The sequence below is a fragment of the Dipteris shenzhenensis genome, chromosome 23, assembly GCF_047967505.1.
Source record: "Dipteris shenzhenensis isolate YYH24624 ecotype China chromosome 23, Dip_SZ_1.0, whole genome shotgun sequence".
Classification (NCBI taxonomy): Eukaryota; Viridiplantae; Streptophyta; class Polypodiopsida; order Gleicheniales; family Dipteridaceae; genus Dipteris; species Dipteris shenzhenensis.
Genome location: NC_141618.1, coordinates 9,697,056 through 9,719,229, shown reverse-complemented (window position 1 = coordinate 9,719,229; position 22,174 = coordinate 9,697,056). Strand labels below are relative to the sequence as shown.

Here is a 22,174-nt window from a genome sequence, read left to right as displayed (position 1 = left end):
CTGCCCAACACATCTCGTGTGACAGCAAACCTCTCAGTCAGCTTATGACCCGCAGTAGAGAACATCTCTTAGTCACCCCATTTACTATGAACTGGGTAGAAGGTATAAATCCGAAGCTTGGAACTACAATAAAGAAGAAAATACAATCATTTTTGGGGGACTACCAAGGCAAAGAACCCTTATTGTCATATCCTAAAAAATCAGAAAGCCCATTCGTCACATTGTAAGGATCATCGTCCTCATTAAGGTTGACTTGGGCGGTAGCAATGTAAATCTCTCTATCACGGGGATCTCCTCTACTTCGTCTTCAACTACAAGATTAGTATGATGCTGCTCTTGCTCTTTTTCCATCTTCTTGAAGCAATTGGCCTCAATGTGTCGCAACTTGCTGCAATATCTGCATTGGATTCTTTTACCTTTCTTCTATTTAGTTTGGCTTTAGAGTCTAAGCTATTCACACTTAGATCGGGTCCTTGTTCCGTCTGTCCTTCTCAAGGAGCAATGCAACAAGAACTTCATAATTGGTGACAGCCACATGGGGTATTTCTAAAGTATGCTCAAAATGGGAAAAAACACCATACTTTTAATTAACACAGGTACTTTGTCTTTGTCATGGGCTCACATTTGAGACTAGCCAATTGTTGAACTAGTGAGCCAAACTTAGCTAAATGGTCACTCCATTATTGACCATCATCCATCTTTAGACTATAATGAGTTTCGGAATCACTTTAGAATTGGCGATTTTATTGCCCAAAATACCTTGAAGTTTTGCACAAATATGCTTGGTTGTAGACTTGAAGTTGACATGATGCATCAGAGAATCTGCAAGTCCTAGCCGAATAATGGCTATGGCATTTTGACTGCATTTTGCCAATCTGAGCAAGAAGCTTCACCTTTGTCTCCAGATACAACCTCCCTGAGACCTTCCCGCATGAGAAGGAGCTGCATCTTCGTTGCCATGTCGGAAAATTGCTTCCAGACAGTTTTTCCACCAAGGTTATGTGAGAAGATAGAGCAGAGAGTGCCATAGTTGCAGGAAATCGACTCATATATAACTCAGCCAATAGAGGCTGCAGACCATGTTGGAACTACAAGGGTGAACATAAGAAATCAGAACTGCTCCATGGGAAGCATCCACAAGAAAGCAGATGCGGCTATCATTCCCCAGACTGGATCAGCAACTTTCCTCAAAGGTCGTACCACTGTGCAACAACAGCAATAGCTAGATTTGGCACTTCTTTAGGATGGTGATACTTCCGATTTTTAGCATGATTGAGGAATAGTAACATGGCTAGATTTATAAGAAACATGTCGGCGAAGAGAAGGGAACATTATCCAAAGAGCATGACTCAACAAGATGCCATCGAACCGAAAGAGCCCAAGAAGAATCATGCCTCCCATAAGATACTTGAGCTCTCAAAAGACATAGCCAAGCCACTGCTCACCAGATCATGAAGAAGAAAGAAGGAATTGTAAGAGATTACAAAGATATGGTGTTGTAGACATAAAGTCAACCCTATGGTTGACTAGTAGTACTTGGGTACTATATATACCAAGTACTTGTATTGTTTCATTTGAACATTTCTATTGGAGCTTTCTTGTGTGTGCACTCTTGCTCACTTGTGTTCACAACCTATCTCCACTTTGTTCCTACATTTGGTATTAGAGCGCTTCCGTCTCTAGAGCCCATTCCCGCGCTTGCTTCCAGAATCCCGCAAGCTTGGTGCTCCAGTGCGCATTCCTGCTTCTCACATTCAGCTCTCCAGCTTTTGTTTGAGGTAGCTCCAACAGTCTAGCGGCTGTTTTTTGACCTTCTGAGGTCCGATTTCGATGTTTTTCGAAATTTCTGAGCTGCCCGCATACAAACAAGCCTGTCCGGCACCATTTCAGGCGGGGAAAAAATAATTGTTTTTGTTCATACAATTGTATGGACGTCTGTACGGATTTGTCCGTACAGTTGCGCGATAGTGCTGCGAGTCCGTACAACTTGTCAGAACCTGATTTTGAGTCTATACAACTTGTTAGAAGGCAATTCGATTAATTTTCGGCTAGTTTTCGGCGTTTTTGCTCAGATCTGGACTCTTTTCAGCTCTAGCCTCTCTCGGATGTGTTCTAGCAACTCCAGGCTCTTCTCTGCACGTGTGTTGTGTTCAGAAGTACTCCCGACAGCTTCATACAGCTCACTTCAGCTCCTTTGTCATCTCCAGCTTGCCCACACAGTCAGTGGACTGTTTTGCAGGTGTTTCGGGCCAAGGTGCACTTTCAGTAAGTGTTTTGAGCTGTGTATTTCGCTTCGGGACTGTTTTTTGCAGCCCATACTCTTGCACTCTCAAGTGCATTTGCAGATACTCTGCATTGTTGGGTGCATTTGCAGTTACTTTACAGTTGTGGATGCCTTTGAGCTCCGTTGGATGCATTTGAGCACTCGTGGGTATGCTATTTCAGATTTGGGTTGTGCATTTTCAGTTTGGGATTGCACTTCAGATTGCAGCAGAGTGTAGTGATTGGCTTATGCCATTTTTGCAGTGATTGCATTGTGCAATCAGTGGCATTTCAGAGCAACCAGTCGTACTTTGCATTTGCAGCAAGCATTTGTTAGGGATTTGCAGGCACATTTGCAGCCAATTGCACTTTTGGGACTTGCAGTTCTTTTTACAGGTACATTTGCAGCTTGTGGGTATCCCATTTTGCATCATGTTGACTCTTTCAAACAGTTTTGGCAATTTGTCTGAGGGTGACAAGCTGGATGAACCAAACTATGCCTTGTGGTCATTCATGCTTAAGAACATCTTGGTTGGTAAGGGTTTGTGGGATATTGTTAGTGGGGATGAGGTGAGGCCAGCAAGCTCATCTACATCCAGCACAGCTTCTTCGGGTCAGAATACAGGCAGATAACAGACTGCTACAGCCCCTCCTGCTAGTCCCATAGCATCGACGGAGAAGCAGAAGAAGTTTGACCACCGCAGTGCCCAAGCGATGTTTTTGATTGCCACAAATGTGAAGACGCACATTATGACGACTATCAAGTCATGCAAGGATGTAAAGGTAGCATGGGAAAGATTGGCAAACATGTATCATATAAAGAATGAGGCAAGGAATGGCCTTGACAAATCAGCTCAAGGATCTCGAGATGCAGGAAGGCCAGGCCATCACTGATCATATTGCCAAGATCATTGATCTACGTGATCAGCTCGCAAGTATTGATGAGGAAATAGAAGACAAGAAGCTCATCTCTATTACTCTCAATAGCTTAGCGCCCTCATATGGCACATTCGTCACTTCATTGACCATTGTTCTCAGGGCAGTCCCACTCTCGTTCGATGAGTTAGTTGAGTGTTTGTTGCAGAAAGAGGAGAGATGCTTTAGGGTGAGCAAGCGCTTGCCATGGGTGGAAAGGGCAAATTTCAGAAAAATTTTGAGCCAAAGCACAGCCATACAACTCAGCCCAAGGAGGGGAATGCAAGCAGTTCAAGCAAAAATCAGAAAAAGGGCAAATGCAATTATTGCAAGAAGCTAGGGCATTACATTGCAAAGTGTCAGAAAATGGTTGCCAATGAAAAGAAGAGGGAAAGGGATAGCTCTAGCAGTAATTTTGTTGCCCCCACTGAAACTCGTGCTTCAGATGCACATGGTGAAGCTCATCTTGCCCAAGGTGATAGAGATTTTGTGTTTGCTGCATTTAATGAGAAGATGGATGCCAGGGGGGATTTGAATGCTGAAAATCAATCAAGGGATGCTTCCCTTGTTGCAAGTGATACATGGTATATTGATAGTGGTGCTACTAAGCACATGACTCCTCCCCAGGAGTGGTTTGAGAGCATCACACATGTTCATGGCAGACAGGTTACATGTGCCAATGATGCTTCTCAAGATATCATCGGAGTTGGACACATTCCTATTCAACTTGATAATGGGAAAGTTAAGTATATCCGAGGGTATGTTCCAAATTTGAGGCAAAATTTGATTTCACTTTCAAACATTGCCCATGATCAACATATGTTGGTCGAATTTCAGGATAACCAAAATGCAAGATCAAGGATCCAAAGAAAGGGTATGAGGTTGTAGCAATAGGCACATATGACAGAGGCTTATACAAGCTTGATGCTCAGCCTTATGATCAGAAGGTATTGGCTGTAGCAAACACTTCCTAGGCTGATTTATGGCATGCCAGGTTTGGACATGTCCATCATAGGACATTGTCCTACTTGTAGAACAATAATATGACTCAGGGAATGCCAAAATTACAGCAACCAGCAAATGAAGTATGTGAGGGGTGTGCACTTGGAAACTTGCATCGCTTGCCATTCAGTAAACAAGGTAAGAATTGGGTCAAGGCAACCAGAGTGTTGCAGATAGTGCACAGTGATGTATGTGGCCCCATGACTATTCCCACGCATAGAGGAGCAAGGTACTTTGTGACCTTTATAGATGACTTCTCCAGGTTCACATGGCTTTTTCTCATGAAGGAAAAATCTGAGGTGTTCTATTGGTTTCAGGAGTTCAAAGCTATGGCTGAGAACCAAACCAATTCTAGAATTGGAACACTCAACTCAGATAGAGGGGGAGAGTACATGTCACATGCATTCCAGGGATTTTTGAAGCAACATGGGATTAAACATCACTTGACATGCCCTTACACACCACAGCATTTTTGAGGATGATGAGATGGAGTCTCTTGATGCTTCCCCTTCTACTTCTCAGCTTGCCACATGTTGAGGATGGCTCTCCCTCAAATGTTTTAGATTTGCAGCCAATTAATGAGAATAGACAGCCTCATGTTTCGAGGCATTATCAACGTCGTGCGGCCACTACAAAAGTGCTAAATAGACTAGAAATCCCCCTTTCAGGTGATCCTACTCTGTTTGTAGTCCCATAAACAATGCTGAATAGACTCCTCAACATACAGGCAACGAGGGCAAGTAGAGGCTACGCTGAACATGGACCTCCACTGGTCCACTGCAATCCCTCCATGGATAGAAAGACACAAGAAAATCCAAGATTGAGGCTAAACATGCCACCTCAATGCAGAGGACTCTGAGAAAAGCGAGGAGCGACTCCAGCCCCTAAGAAAACCAATCCTCCTTGTAGAAGCTGCCTAGGAAGACCCCTGCATGCTCACCCCAATGGCCGTCAAGGTGTGTACAATATTGTCCATATACTAGCTAATGTGTGTAAAGGGTGGAGGTGTGTGTGTGTGGTGCCAGTGTGAGAGAGATGGAGACCTCCTCCTCTGCCCTGCCAGCCTCGTCTTCCTCCTCGTTTCCGTCCGTACAATCACCCTCGACGTCCCTACTGCCTACCTTGCCTTCCGTACAGCTGTCGTCAGCTGTACGACCTTCCGTACAAATTCCGTGCACCCTGCTGCCCCCCGTACAACCCCCCGCACTGCTACCCGTACAGCTCCCCTGCTCCCTGCACATCCCCGTACAACCTTTCGTGCCTGTTGTATGGCCATCCGTACAGGCTGTACGGTCATCTGCGCAGCCTCCTTCCGTATCTGTGTTGCAGCCCTCGGTGGCTTTTGCTCCAGTCTCATCTTCCTCCTCCTTTCCTGCTGCTCTGACACCTGCTTCTTTTGTTTTCTCTGCCTCAGCGCCTCCTTCTGCCTCTGCTCCTCCTACTTGCCCATCCGATGTGCATCAGGCTCCATTTTGCATCTTTTCCCACTGCATGTTATCGGTGCCGACATGTTGCTCATTTTGCACGTGATTGCCCTTCTACATCCAGGCCCATTCCTCCCGCTCCTTCTTCATCTGTCAAGGTTACTCTCCCTTCTTCTCCGGTTTCTGCTATGGCTTCTTTGGCGAAGCCTTCTACTGCTCCGAAGCACTACTAGAGGAAGGTTGATAAATCACAGGCAAATCTTCCTCTTGCTGAAGAAGCTCAGGATTGCACCCTTGTTGAGCACCATCAGTTTCCTTCTACTCAGAACGAAGCTCAAATGCTAAACCTTGCTTTATCAGATGCAGCTTTTTCATCGGAAGATACAGATGTTGATTTAGTTTCTCTGCCTTTGATGCCTATGCCAGAGTTTTCTTCTGTCCGGGATGTAGAAGTACCTTTTTTACTAGAATCTTTTCATCCCATGTTACAACAGGTTTTTGACCCTCTGATTCAAAAATTTCGGGTACCAGCCTATATCAAGAAGAATCACAAGGGCAAAAAACAGCTTGTTTTTATTGATGGTGTGGTTTCATCACTGCATCAGTTTTTACAGAGCAACAATTTGAAGCTGGAGGATGCTGTGTTTGATCCTCCTCCAGCTTGATATGTCACTTTTTACTTGGCTACCTCATGACTTTTGCTCTGAGGTTTTACTTGTAAAAACTTTTTCCTTATACTTATTGGTGGGTTTTTACCTCTTTTGAGGTTTCCCACACAGAAATATAAAGATTTCAGTAAAAAAAAGTGTGTAAAGGGTGGATCTCGAAGCCATCCAAAGTCTTTGTGTATCTGGATCTCCATATATGCCATGCTGAAATGCTCACCAAAATCTCCCATGAAGTATCCATCAAGGCATGTGCAAGCCTTGTAAGAAGATCCGGAAACATAATCCAGAGAGCATGAATCAAGAACGTGTTGTTGAACTGAAAGAGCCAAGAAGATTCATGCCTCTCATAAAATACTTAAGGCTCAAAAGAGAGTTTCAAGCCATCGATCCCCAGGTCATGAAGAAGGAAGAAGGAACAAAAGTGCGCAATAGGTTAGCAATCCCTTCCAGATGATCCTCGCCTCTTTGTAGTCCCATAAACAATGTTCAATCGACTACTCAACAGAGAGGCAATGAGGCAAGTAGAGGCTATGCCGAACATGGACCTCCACTGGTTCATTGATATCCCTCCATAGATAGAAACCCAAAAGAAAAGAGTGATTTTTCTATTTCTAGGGGATTTCCGGTCCCTTCCAAAAAGGACTTTGCATGTCAGCAGAAATCTGAAAATACTCCCAATGAGGAGCTCTGATGGGCTTCCAGTCTCTAAGGCTGAGCTTTTCTCGGTGCCCTGCATCAATCCACTCCCACTCCCTAGGGTCCTGCTGCAAATACTTTATGCGGACCCCTCCATAGATCCAAATCCTCCATTAACCCAAGGGAATGTGATCCGAATTAGGGTCTAGATACCATCTTGAAGCCAAAAAAGAGTGCTCAACATGACCTAAAACCTTGACAAGCTGAAAAGAAACATTCACAAGGATACCCCCATCTATAGACTTGGACAATCTACTAGCAGAGTGAACATCAAAGACCAAGGCATCCTCGTCTAAATATTGTAGTCTGATGACCTGAAGTGGAATACTTGGCACCACAAGGCCCCAAGCCAAGTAGAACAATAGTGAGGCCTATTATCCGTATCAACCCAATCCAAGCGTATGGCTGCATCAATCTATTTTATGCTTCAACGCCCAAATGGTTCTTTATTTCGGTAGAGAGTTGAGATAGCAAGCAGACAGGATCACTGTCAGATTTGTAGGGCTTTTGCAAAGAGATTGTCTAAAGAAGTAGAAGCCCAAGAAATCTTCTGGTGCAACCTCTCCTCATCCTTGACAGAGAGCTCGACACTAGTTGCATGACCACCACTTGCTACTTCAGCTGCTCATGCTCTACTGACTCTCCCTCGATGGGTGGCAGTTAGAGGTGTTGCTCCTCCCCCTGCGGAACTTCTCTTGCCTCGAACTTTGCACCTATTGGGACTATTGAAATCCCAGTTTTGGTCGCAACTAGTGATGCCTATGAGCCCAATCATGTAGCAGCTAGTACCTAGCCTTGGACAAGGATATTCATGCAGGTCCTTCAAATCCACTCTCAGGCTTTGGTCCTCCACCCAAGCAACCCCCTTCCACTTTAGCTAGTCAGTCTCCCTTCATTGACCGAGGCAAGGGTGTGGCTCATGTTTCTCCTTCATCTATGCAAACAAGGATTTTAGGCACTCTAGTACCGTTCTTGGCTCTGGAAATTTTTCTCTCCCTTGGATGATCTTGGAGAGATGGAGTTTGTGCCCTTGACCTTTGGAGACACAGTTCTTGGTATTCCTATCGACTGGACATTCTTTTCCACAGGTGTGGTGAGTCTCCAGGCCCCCTCTCCTCCCCTCTCCTCCTTCCCCTCTCCTCTACTCCTCTCCTCCCCCTCTCCTCCACTCCTCCTCTCCTCTATCCTCCCCTCCTCTCCTCTCCTCCTTGCTGCCCCCTTGCTGACTCCTCCTTGGCTTCTTCTTCTCTCTCCCTTCTTCCTTCACCCACTCCTTCATCTGGAGTACCCCTATTCTCTTATAGAGGTCTCCTGGGTTTCAGGAAAGCGTACGGAGTTTTTTTATTTTTTGTGTTTGAATCAGCCAACACACCTCGATTGACGAATGGGTTCCCATTCAGTCAATCCATCTCTGCTCACACCGGCCGCGAATACTGTCACTTTTTCAAAAGACGAGCTGCAGTAGTTGCAAAAGGATTTGGAGCATGAGTGTTCCACGACTCTCTTCGCACGCATTCATGGCTCACACCCCTCCAAGTCACAAGCTAGAGATTGGATGCTGGCGGCACTTCCTTAGGACCTCGCCCCCCACCTCAAGGATGTTCGTTTGTTGGGACGGGGTTTCTTTCAGGTGTGCCTAGATTCCCCGGACGTCACGAGAGACTTGCTACAGGCCGGGTTTCTACTTCTAGGCTACAGGAGGATTTTTTTGTTTCCTTTTCAACTGGGATTTGACCCAGTTGAAGAGGACAAGCAGGGAGTTTCTGTTTTCATCAGGTTCCCTGGTCTTCCCTCAGTTTATCACCGGCTTCTTTCAGTTATTGGCGAGAGGTTTGGTATGGTAGCAGAGATCGCCCCTCTCCCTGGCGAGTCCTCTTCGGCTGCTGAGGCGGTCAGGATGGATGGGGTACCTAGGGTTAGGGTCATTGTCTAGGACCCCAAAATTTCAGATGACCACATCATGCTACAGCGACCCGATGGGTCCTTCTTCCGCCAGAGATTTGAGGTTGCAGGTGGGCAGGACCAGTGCAGGATTTGCAGATCCTCAGGACACTTCGCCAAAGATTGCCCAAAGAAGAAAAAGAGGCCCAGAAAGCAACCAGATCGTACTAGCTTACGACAGAGAGTAGGAGCACGACCTACCGCTTCACAGACACGGCCTTAGACACGGGCCCCCGCCCCTCCTAGGGCTACTCGAGTCCCTTCTGCACCCCGCACCACCTTTGGCCCACGGTGGGTTCCTTAGGCCCTCTACTTTAGTTCACACCTCCACGTCTTCGAAGGCTACCCTCTTGGAGCCTTAAGAGGAGACTAGTGTTCAGGAGCCTTGTTCGACTCCACCCTTGGATCAGGCTGTACCTTCCTGAGCAGCCCAGGTTGTTGGCACCTCGTCCGCACCACTTTTTGATCAGGATCCAGTACAGGTGCTTCCCTCTTTGGACAGAGGGAAGGGGGTCTTACATTCTCTTCCTGCTTCGGTAGGAATCCTTCGTACCCCCTCACTAGGACTGGCTCAGCGGAACTCATTTTCCGCTTTGGAGGACCTCTCTAGCCTCCCAAATGATGATTTTGTACCCTCTACTTTTGGAGAGCCAGTTATCGGCATCCCTCTTGAGAGATCCTTCTCTCTCTCACCTGTGGACTTTCCTCCCCTTGGACCTCGTGTGTATGGCGGGAGGTTTGCTCCGGTAGAGGTTTCTTTTTCCGCCACTAGGTCGGGTAAGGTATTCCAATTCCTCCGGCCGATGAGGATAGCCAGTTGGAATATACAGGGATTGGGCGGCATCCCTCATCGCCGTCGCAAACAGCTGATCAAGAATCAGCTCCATCCAGGTGTTTCAGGTGGTTCCCTAGACATTCTTTTTCTTCAGGAACACAAACTGGATGTCAGAGATTGCTCCAAGTCAGGTAAGCTATCTCAGGCCAGACTTTTTGGCTTCCTGCCTTGGGAACCAGAGGAGGTACATGCATTTCAGTTTCAGATTCTATTCTCCCTCTGGTCATTGGACACGGTACCATAACCCCCTCCAGGGCCCAGTGGGTTTTACTTCTGATTGACGGACGTAAGGTTGGTTTCCTCAACCTCTATGCTCCGAACAACAGAGGGGACCGTGTTTTGTTTTGGAAAGAGTTGCTCTCGTGGGCTGACATTGCGGATTCGTGGATTATTGGAGGTGACTTCAACATGGTTGAGGCACCTTTTGATAAGAAAGGGGGCAGAGAAGGTGGTATCCACTCCCTTGAGAGCGCAGCCTGGGATGCCTTCTTGTTCAGGTTCAGTGGCAGAGATGTTTGGTCAGATGATGCATTTCTTATTCAGTCTCAGTCACTTTTGTTTTCCTAGTCGAACCATAGGGTGCAAATGCCTATCCATGCTCGGATCGATAGATTTTATGTGGGTGACTGGGCTCTTGATAGAGGGGGGATAGTTTGCATTGCACCCGGTGTTTCCACTTCAGACCATTTTCCGGTAATTTTGTCCATCTCAAAGCCTCATCTGAGAGGACGGTCTCATAGTATCAGGATTCCCGACGCCTTAAACACGGATGAGACTCTCACAGAGGCAGTGTTGGAGATATGGGTTTCTCATATGCAGGGGGGTGGCCGGTCCTTCACATGTGGCCACAACACTTGCCAGTATCAGCGACTTTTATCACTCCGTTGCTAGTGCTCGGCGAGGTGAGGTACTTAGGCGAGAGATCGGTATCCGCCAGCAGTTGGCAGCCTTACAGAGGGAGGAGCAGAAACGACGATCAGATGCTTGGATACAGGAGCGCCTTGCTGCGGCAAGGGCTCACTTGCAGACCTTGCTTGATCAGAGAGCAGAGTATGCCTTCCATGCATGGGAGTCCTTTTGGATACAGATGGGAGGGAGAGTCAATAAACACTTTTTTTCTACACTTGGTCCCAGACATAGTAGAGAGAGTGTCAGGCAGCTTATTGACTCTGACGGCATTTCGCAGTTCCATCCGGAGACCGTCATGCACTTAGCGATAGCTTTCTATGCCTCCCTACTTTCCGCAGATCCGAACTCACAAGCGAGAGAGGTGGCTAGAGATGAAGTTTGGCAGAGTTTACCTGTGTTGGTCACCCTAGAGATGTTATGCTCACTTGATGCATGCTTTACCAACACAGAATTCAAGACTGCTCTCTCTGCCCTTCATAAGGGAAAATGCCCTGGTTCCGATGGTCTTACTCCTTTTTTTATAGCCTTTTGGGATATGATAGGTGAGCATATTACTTCAGCCGTGCAGGGCATTTGGGAATCGGGTGAGATACCTGACTCACTGACCGAGGGACTCATTCACCTTATCCCGAAAGGTGGCAACAGGAATTTTGTATCCCATTGGAGACCCATCACTCTTTTGGGCACTCTTTACAAAATCCTTGCCAAGGCAATCAGCATCCGATTATAGCCCCTTCTTCCAGACCTCATCCATGATACTCAGACAGGCTTTGTGCATGGCAGGAGCATTTTCGATAATATCTTTTGCTTTTGGGCAGCCACAGAGTGGGCTATGCAGAGTGGGCAGAGGCTAGCAGTTCTACTCCTGGACTTCGAGAAAGCCTATGACAGAGTAGATTGGGGTTTTCTTGAGGGCACTCTTCTACGGTTTGGATTTTCAGATGCTTGGATTAGAGGGGTGGCCTCCCTTTACAGATCAGCCCACAGCCAGGTTTTGATTGGAGGGGTAAGGGGTGACAGGTTCCAGATTTCCAGATCAGTTCGTCAGGGAAATCCTTTAGCCCCCTTCCTCTTTCTTTTTGTGGCAGAAGCTATGAGTATCTTCCTTAGATCTCAGGCTGAGCTTTTTGGGTTGAGATTGCCCTTGAGACAGGAGCAGGAGCTTCTTGACTGTGAGTTGGCTGATGACACTGCTATTTTTATTGAGGCCTCTTCGCAGTCACTTGATTCTTTTCGGACAGCCTTGGATATTTTTTGCTCAGCTGCAGGGGCACACATTAACTGGCATAAATCCTTTGGCTTTTGGATCAGTGATGAGGACACTCCTGGCTGGGGAGTTGACATTGGCTTTTCCTGGATTCAGAGGGGTGTTCCTATCAGGTATTTGGGATGCCAGGTAGGATTGGACATCTCTCCAGCACAGCAGTTTGCCCCAGTACTAGAAAGTATAAGGAAAAAGCTCCTTTTCTGGAGCTCTGCCAAACTCGACCTTGCATCTAGAGTTGTGGTAGTGAACCAGGTTCTCTTGGCCACCTCTTGGTTTATGTGTTCTTGCTGGTGCCGGTCTAGGGATTGCATCACTCAGCTCATCAGACCAGTCATGAATTTTTTATGGAGTGGACTTGATGGCACAGCAGATGTTGCAGCAAGGGTGGCCTGGGAGACCATTATTCTCCCTACATGTGAAGGGGGCTCTAGAACTAGACATGGTTCCCACACAATCTCAGAGGCAAGTGAGCATGGCTCAGAGGCTAGTGAGCATAAAATAGAAATCTCATCTAGCATGGCTTAGAGGCTCATCATGCATGGATGCATGACCAACTCAGAGGTCTAGGAGACCAATGCACCAATATCCTGGAACTCTCAAGCCAGGCCTGATAAACAAATAGACCTATCAAAGCCAATACATATGGCTCCCACAGTACATCCCTCCTTGGCTTCATAACAGGACATGTTAGGAAGCCACACACCCAAAAAGTAGGAAAACCAATACATCTTTTTAGGAGGACTATCCAAGGCAGAGGACCTTTAGACTCAGCGAAAACCAAACACTCAATACATATCATTCTAGGGGGACTACCCAGGGTAGAGGACCCCAAAATACATCAAGCAGTATTAATAAATAAAAATATCTCTTTGTGAAAGAGATGTCCTTTATGTAGCCACTGCACATGTGTGCACATCCCTGCAAGTCGATGACAATGTCGATGAAGCACTGGGCAGGTATGCCCCAAGATATATGTCGGTGAAGTCCTTGGGGCGGCTACTTGGAGCACTCACATGGTGACTCTCAAAATGGATGAGTGAGGGTCACCGATGTCAAGATAGATGCCAGAGATGTCACGGACACTTCGAGAAGCCAATCAATGTGGATTATGGGCACAACGAGCACTCGAAGAGGTAATCGGAGAAGTAACTCAGGCGCCAATCGGAGAAGCAAGGTGGGAGAAAGCACTTGTTGATGGAGAGTGGTCTACATCAAGCTCGAGGCAACATGGACAGCAAGTGCTGCGTGGGCTGCTGAAGAAAGTGGAAGTTTAGAGCAGAGCTACATGGGCAGAAAAGTGGCGCACATTTCAAGAGAAAAATGGCGCAGCTCTTGGGCACGTTATTGCGGGCTGAAAATGAAGACGATGGAGAGGGTAACGACGAGGCAAGGGAGAGGGGAGAGGAGAATCAGGGCAGTGGCATCCGAGTGGTGCAGATTTCGAGGCTGTTTGGTATGGGCCTGCTGTATGGCAAATCGTATGTCAGTACAGCAGATTGTACGGCAGTACGGCATGTTGTATGGCAGATCATACAGCAGCTGCAGAGGTCGTACGGCAGATTGTATGCTGCAGGTACGGTCGTACGGCAAGCAAGCCGTACAGGCTGTACGGCTGATTTGTAGTGGGCTGTGCGATCTTCTTGTAGGTCGATGAAGGGGCTTCTGGGCTGACTAAAGGATTGGCCGTTGGTGAGGCCTTTGGAGCGGAAGGGATAGTTGATAGTTGATGGCAAGGCTAAGGGAATGGAGACTCTATCAAGGAGGAGAGATGAAAGGCAAGGATAAAGTGTACACAAAGTTGAAGATGCGGTACTATGGTCCTTTCCAGGTTCTACACCGATAAATGATGTAGCTTACAGGTTGAAGCTACTGGATCATTGGACCATTCATAATGCCCGTTAGTTTGTTGAAACCTTTTCAAGGTGAAGTGCCAAATGATATGCTCCATGAGGATCAGCCCGAGGTCAGCCCGAGGTTAAAGAGCTTGATGAGGTACTTGTTCCTGAGCAGATTTTGGCACACTCTGGCAAGAAAGTACGGCGTCGCACTCAGCGTCACTACTTGGTAAAGTTTAAGAATTATTCAGCGCTGGATGCGAAGTGGTTGGAGGAAGGTGAATTGGCAGATTCACCTGAGCTAGTGCAGCTCTATTTGGATGCATTATGGCTTATGCCACCAACTGCGGTCGAGGGACATACAGGTTCAGCCGAGCATCAGTTTGATCTTTGGTGCTCAAGAGGGGGGTCATGCCTCCACCTCCTCAGGACGGACAGCTCACATGATATCATAGGGTCGCTTGGTGATACTTCATGTTCACCCGAGGTGCTGTTGGCTGACAGTCTTTCTGCCATGAGACTCTTATGATGAGTGTACTAGTCACTCCAGTTGGTTATGCCTGGACTTATGGATGGATTCACGTGCTCTCTTGCCAGTTGTATATCATTGGAAGGGTTATTCATGCCCTCTCTCTTTCATTGTTATTTGCTGTAATTTGGAGCAGCGAACCATTATGTTTGCTGTTCAAGAGGGGGATATGTCACGGGGACGTGAATTTTGTAAGCAAATAAGCTATGACTAAGTTTGTAACCAGTTTGGCCATGGGGGACTGGCCTAGAGGAGCGGTGAGTTCCTGAAAGCCCCTAGTGTTAACATCTAACTGGACACACTGGCTAGACCTAACTGTTAGAATCAAGGCATGGCATCACTTTGACCTCGCCGAGGGGTGTGACGGAGCTAGGAAGTTTGCCCCCAGATAGATTCCCAAGTTTCACGTGGGAAGAGGGGTTAAAAAGGATTAAAAGGTTGCCCCTAGACAATACCAATGTTTGTCATTGGTTAGTGGGGTTAGAGCCTTTAAAAGTTGCCCCTAGGAAACCAACGTTTCCTTGGTACAAGGAGTTAGGGGCATTAATGTGCCACGTGTTAAAAGTTGTCCCTAGGAAACCAACGTTTCCTTGGTACAGGGGGTTAGGGGCATTAATGTGCCACGTGTCAAGCATGCAACCTACCAGCTCCACTTTTAGCATCTTTCCCCCACTTTTAGCATCTTTTACCCTCCTTTAGGGCAGATGGTTTCCAAATCAAGGGCCTGCTCTAGAATTCATCCACTTCAGCATCTTCTCCTGCTCCTTATTGCTGCGCCAGACCTTCCAGAGGTTGCTGGTCGCTACTTTGCTGCTGTTTTTCTATGTTTCCTTGCATCCAGCCTTGTTGCACGCAGCCCGAGTCAAGGAGCACCTTTTGCGATCTGCTGGAGCTCCTCCTGGCGCATATCATCTAATGTACGGCGCGTTTTCCAACCTGTACGGACTGACAAACAGTCCGTACAGACTGTACGGACTCTATTTCAGACGTCCGATGCTTGCACACAGCCTGGTGCTGGTTTCTATTGCTGCGAATTAGGGTTTCTGGCTGTGAAACTCTGTTTGGAGGTCTTTGGCAAGGTTCTGGATACGTCCGGGACCTGTTCTTGCGAGGAATAGGTGTTTTTGGTTGCAGCCAGTGCTGTGGGCATGCAATCTTGGATTGTCAGCCTAGTCTCTCTTTGTTTTCACTGTGGCATTGATTTCTAGTTCTCTGTTTTGAGATTCTCTATGGGATTCCCTGGGTTTGTTGCAATCACCCAGTTACAGAGGGTGAACCTAGGTTGAGATGAGGTTGTTGAGGTCAGAGGATGCCTATGCCTTGCTCTAGCAGTTGGGATGCACAAAGTTTGAATATACGAAACAAAGAAGGATGCATCATGCTTCATCGTTAGAGAGTACATACAAATGTTCGTGTTCATCTCAATAACATGCATCATGCTTCATTGATAGAGAGTATATACAAATGTTCATGTTCATTTCAATAAGATGCACTACGTTCACATTGCAAATTTTGAAACTAACAGTAGACTTTTTGGAAAAAATGTATGACGTTCTAGTTGCATAGCTTTATAGCTCTATGAAGAGTCCTCCCTTGAACATTATGATGAATTGAAAAAATTTGAAAGTAAGTTCAAAATTTCGGTACACTCTTGTTTTGAACAATTATAGATTCTAATGGTCAAATTTTGATGTTAAGGGCATTGGGTTTAAAAATACTTGTGCTCCCTTCTTAGAAGTTTTAATACTCTGAGAAAATAAAAAACATCTCGTTTACAATAAAATGAAAGAGTAGTTAAATCGAGTACATAGGATGTTGTAGTTTCCTTTTTATAAAAGTTATATTTTTTGAACTCTCACTTTGAACAATTTTGATGTCAAAACAAAATGTTGAATTTGTAAGTCCTTGCAGTTGCACACTTGTAAAAAATCAATATGTTGCAGTTGCAGTTCCATTATTGAAAGTCCTTGCAGTTGCAGCTTCATATGTTGATGGCAAATTTGATGCAGTGTGTGCCTAGTGTGGGCCGGTGAACAGTGGTAGCCAATGAGAACGGTTAAGGGTGCGCCCTGGTTGTAAGATTGCTATTACTTTTCACTAAAGAAGAATAAAGAAATACCGCAAGGGGCGCCAATTGTTTGGGGCCAATCGGTGTTGCTTTGTGATCATTGAGCAGGGGCATTCTAGCCTCACCTGTACTTTCTTTTATGCTATTTGATGTGGTGTGCTTAATTGGGAGTTAAGTGGCTGTAATTGACGGTGCATTAAAAGATAGTTGTGGTTTACCGGTTACAAATTTCATTTCCCAATGGAGGCCCATCACTCTTTTGGGAACCTTTTACAAAATTCTGGCCAAAGCTATCAGTCTCCGTTTGCAACCCATTCTTCCAAATCTTATTCATGATAGGCAAACAAACTCCGTGCATGGCAGAAGCATCTTTGATAATATCTTCTCTTTTACCCAACGCTAGAGTGCCTAGTAGCTGCTTTACTTTAAGTTGCTTCCTAGCCGTTCCTATGTCACCTACTATACACACTTTGTCCACCCACAGGCTGTCTTGCTTCTCACTCTCTGTTGCCTATAGCCTACTACATTTCTAGTCACTCTTCATTCAGTTGTGTTTAGCTGCTGATGTTTTGCTTGTTGGTGGCCGTTGCCTCCAACCACAAGCCACCAGCCTAGGGCCATTTATGCAAGGGAGGGGATTCCTTGTGCGATGCATCACAAAATCCACTCGAAGCTAAGAGGCTACAATGCTGGAGTTGAGACAAAGAAACATGGAGCGAAATATTAGAGCAAAGCATAGGCTTCCACAAGACCAATCAAAGACTCCCTTTGCACTGAAATGTCAATGTTGAATACAAGGTAGCTGAGCTCACAGTTTCGATTGCTTCTCTCCTACTTTCTCCTCGCTCCAACCTGGTAGCTTTTTACAACGGCATCACAAACCAGTCTCTCTACACACCATCAACGACCTCTTTCTGCTGGTATCTAACACACACCCGCTCCTGGGGACTCCCCTCCATAGGTTAAGCAGATCACCCTCTTCTCCCCATTATTGGCTGGCTACGTCATTCTCATCTCTCCCATCTCTCCTTAGATGCTTATGCTCAGGCTGACCGTTGGATGGTATGCTTACACTTACTGTGTAAATGCCCTAATTTCTTTATATCTTTATATCTTTGAACAAAAGCACTTTATTTGAAGATATTTGATAAGAAGTTGAGGGAGCCATCCCCAAAGTAGGCAAATGCAAGTGATTATGGACTAGCGGTGAGTTGAAGAAAAGCTTCTTCCGTTCAAAGAGAAGTGACGTAGTAGTGGGTAATGAAATCCATGCAAATTCCCTTATCTATAGGGAGGACTATCAACTTGGCGGTAATTTCCAGTAACTCGGGGGTAAATACTTGAAAATTAGGCTGCTAACCAGCGCAGGCCGAGGGCAGCTTGCCCACATGTTAGGCCAATTTTTGTAATGGTCTTTTCGTTGGGTCTCACCAACCCTTGTTATAATATAATACTCCTCTTTTGGCCCAAAAAAAAAAACTTGACAAAGGAGGGAAACCTTTAGTATGGGCCACAACTTTGGCGGCTAATGAAATGGCTCAACTATCTTAGCTAAGGGTAGGAAAGAGGGAAACCTACAGTATGGGCCGCTCAGTTTCTGGAATTCAAACTTTGGCGCTCAGCTTAGTGTGATTGAGAGACTAGTTGGCTCACTCGATGTGATTGAGAGACTAGTCGGCTCACTTGAAGCTCCAGTGAAGAAGCTCTATTAGAGGGCTTTGGCCAACCCATCTGAGAGATATTTGGGATTTTTGTTGGACTTATGAGGTCGTCCTCCTCATATCCCTCCTCATTGGAACTAAGTAGAATTCTCGATGGTCCCACATTTAATGGGATCGCTCCTCGTGCTTGAGCACCGATCACATGAGGGGCTACGGCAAGTAGTGGAGCAATATCTAAAGGTAAGCCATAACCACCCTCTTGCAGGAAGGTGACGCATGAGCTCGATTGCTGTCGCATGCAAACTAAGCGTCAAGGTCCCTTGAAGCCATGTTGGGCCGCACTTGGTACTTAGTGGAGCCATGAATGTCAAATAGGAAATTTGAAGCACAAAAATAAGATGGAACAAGCAGGAAGAGCAAGAGTATGAGGGCAACCAAGGGGCAACAAAGAGGCGGAATAGAGGAAGGGAGGGGTGGGTAGTGAAATGGAGAGGAGAGAGATGTGGGAGGGTAAATGAAGGATTGCAAAAGGAATGGAATTGATGGCCGGAGCTGGAGGAAACCAACAATAGGCTGGTAGGCCAAGACCAAATTTCAATTGAGAACGTCAACCATTGCAGATTATCGACCGTTGATGGCGCTTGGAGTGAGTGCCATGTGGCGAGGTAGTATTTGATGGACTTACGAGACAGGTGATATGTGGCACATCTTGATTGGTTGAGGTTGTTTGGTAGCGTGAGTCTAATAGGCGGCGATCATTTTTGTTGCATTGGGCCTGTAGTTTCATGGGCCCATGTGACTAGTACAACCTTGTGTTACATAAATGGTATGACTCTGACGAGTAAATTAACCGATTGCAGAGATGGTAACTCGATTACCATTATGAAATTTTTAAGAACAAATGGTGGAGATTGCAATTCGCGTTAACCAACGTTGTTGACAGCAGCAGAGAGGAGAAATGATACGAGACCACAAAAAAGTCCTTAAGAAGGATGCCTTTTTCTTGATAAACCTTTAGATACAATGTAAGGCTACTCATTCAAGGGATCCCCATCACAACCCACCATATATGGGACTAGTTGGGAAAGCACACGAGATTGTGACATTATATCGATTGAATGTTTGTTTCATTGCTTGCACGTGTATGTATGTTTGTGCATCTTTGATTGCGTGTATCTGTGTGTGCTTGCGTGTGTGTATGTGTGTGCGCATCTCTATCTATATATGTATGTGTGGTGCATGTGCATGCGTATGTGTCTATGCACTCTCATATGTGTGTACACGTGCATGTATGTGTGTGTATGTGTATGCATGAGAATGCGCATGTGTGTGTTTTATGTACATGTATACACATGTGCGTGGGTGTTGGGTATGCGTATGCATATGTGTTTATGTGTGGTAGTCCAAGAGCTTGTGGTAAAAGTCCAAGAGTCGAATATGGCATAGTCTAACAGCCCAGAGTAGTCTAAAAACCCATGGTAGTCTAAGACTCCAAGGGTGGTAGTCCAAGAGCTTGTTGTAGTTCGTGAGTCCATAAAAGTCCAACAGTCAAAGGGTGGCATCTGGATCATTTTAATTATTCGATTCAATCTCTATGTGAACCCATTTGCGGTTGGGGTCATTCAAACTTGCAAATTGTTGTTTGATGTTGAGTCTATTGGTAACAATCTTCTGAATTTTGATTTAAAGTTAGTATCTTGATCTCAGACAAGGTATTTTGAAAACCCATATTGTAGAATGATGCTCTACAAATGAATATAGAAATTGTGCCAAGAATTCCTAATAAACATTCTAATTCTTTCTAGATTTGATCTTTGATTAAGACTTCAGCTGAAGAATTGGAATGGTGTGTGGGTCGAGAAATGATCAAAGGAATTGATCAAGATTGATAGGAAAGATTGGCTTGGGGAGGACTGTTGCATTAACTTGGAATTTAGAGGAAGAGAATTTAGGAAGAAATCTAGAACCTAACGATGACTTTTATGTATAAGGCTAAGTTAGATGGGATAGAGTGCACTAGAAGTTTCAGTTGAATGACAAGGGAAGAATGAACTGTAGAGAGAAGGGCCATAATCAAAATAAAGCTAAGGTTGAGATCCCATTAAGAATGGTGGATACAACACTCGAGATTCCATTAATAATTGTGGACACAACAAAGGCAACTAAAGAGTAAGGACTTTTCGTTTCTTGAAGGCTACTCTCCTCCCAAGCCTTTAAGTTGTATTTTTCTGACATGAAGGAAGATGAAGGCAAAATAGAATCTTGTGAAGGAGATAGAAGTTGGCAATATTTCCTAACATGCCCATACCGGTTACATTTAAAATTCCAAGATCTCCCTTTAAATGGATCTCTACCAAGTAATTTCTATTTCGAGCTTGTGAATCTCCATCAAGCAATTTATATTTTGCTTGGAAGTGTTTTCTAAATTGAGGACAAGACTAGTGTTGTGGACATAATTTATATTCATTGGTGTTGGACTTTGAATAAGAGTAGGTAAAATAGGACGTAAAAGTCGGACTCTACATGGGAAGTTGGGCCCTTTAAAACTTTCAGACCTTGATCATTCGTTGTGGATTTGAAGGTCATCGATAAGGCCATATGGCAAAAGAAATGAAGCAAGATTGGATCGCATTGTTACTTGTGGGGTGAAATATACACCACCAAGGAGGGCGTCTTTAGCGACTATTTTCTACAATGAAACAAGAGGAATGGAGTACCTCTCTCTCTCTCTCTCGCTCTCTCTCTCCCCTCATATTAAAAATTGAAATAAGTTGAAGTTTTTGAAAGAGCATGGCTTGACATATTTCACTTAGATTTTTTACCTCGTTTGTACACACCAATATTCCCTTGGTGGAACTTCGAGACTCGAGATCTGAATCGCAAGGTTGCTACAGAAGTCTCTCATACTTAAAACAAGCAAACAAAAACACACACATGTTGGAAAAAGATCCAGATCTCAAACTATAGAAGGTATTCTCTCGCGAGGGAAAGGCGTCGAGCATAGCGGAATTATCCAATTGCTAAAGCCGTCGGAATCGAATTCCAAACGCGGTTAAAGTTGAGTGAAAGGAAAGCGCGCTTTAGACGGGCACCTTGAGAAGCAAGTTCTTCGTTAGTGGCGCTAACACATAGGCAAGCATGAATGACTTTATTGATCGAGAAGCTGTTGGTGAGTTATCGACGTAGCGACACTTCAACTCTAGTCCATTGATCCAGGCATTGCCACGATACAGAATAGCATCTAACGTTGGAGGGATCGAATGCAAAACATCTTAACTTGCTATGACGCCGCTGGCATGTAGGACGCAGTGACCGTCGAGAAATCCATTCGATATTTTGTCCTGCATTGTCTGGTCTTTAGCCTCTAAATTTAGAAGGATAGCCTCTAGACTGGTCGAACATGAAGTCGCTCGACAAAGTCCCATGCCGAGATGGTCTAATATCTATCAAAGCATAATTTCCGGTCGTACACTTTACCTATCATTTCCCGCACGTCGCGCAGCTTCCTCGACCCAGTGGGAGCGCTGGGATCGCATCCACTCAATGTCCTCCGCGCAGCATTCAGCGACGTATGTGTGCCAAATTTCCTCCTCTTCTCGGCATGCCTTGGTCATGCTGCTGTCGAAGGCGCCGAGCAAGGCCTCCACAACATCAACAGTGCTCCTGGCCATGATTGCTCGACTTGGGTTCTCACGCTAACACGGGGAGGCACATGGAGTTCAAGCAAATTCTAGATTTGTGCGTCCGGACTCCGCATCGTCTTCGAAACAAACATGGAGCTGCAGTTCAAGATTCTCCACGAGTGCATGGGACAACCTTACCCAACGATAACGACTGCACTCCACTAACGTTTGAATTTTTCAAACGTGAGTGGCCAAGGGTTTTTTAATTGCAGTGCTGTGGCAGTTGATAAGAGCTGTTTAGCAGCTTTGGTCAGTCCGGAACCACGTAAAGGGCATAGGTCGACTACTCGCGAAGACGGAAGCTCAACTCCCTCCTACTAGCCTGCACACGTGATTCATGGTATGTCAACTCTCACAACTGAAATTCCTATCCGGGATCTTTTAACGGTCCCTCTGCCCTCCAATGCGAGAAGGGACAGGTCTAGGAAAGGCCTTAAAATTTGGCTTATCATAACTTTTCTTATACATGTCTTCCGTCA

The 22,174-nt window shown here is 45.7% G+C and overlaps 1 protein-coding gene across 3 annotated transcripts in view; it reads right to left on the bottom strand.

The window, feature by feature from the left end:
• Nucleotides 1-21,796, bottom strand: part of LOC147886963 (uncharacterized) — a 202,797-nt gene extending 181,001 nt beyond the window's left edge. For 2 of the 3 annotated variants that reach the window (XM_087394892.1, XM_087394894.1), the window contains exon 1: nucleotides 21,490-21,796. In XM_087394892.1, the coding sequence (XP_087251018.1) occupies nucleotides 21,490-21,683 (194 nt within the window). In that variant the 5' untranslated portion in view covers nucleotides 21,684-21,796. Of the gene's footprint in view, nucleotides 1-17,163; nucleotides 17,321-21,489 lie in introns of those variants that run through there. The other variant, XM_087394895.1, reaches the window with a different exon arrangement.
• Between the last annotated feature and the right edge of the window lie 378 nt (nucleotides 21,797-22,174).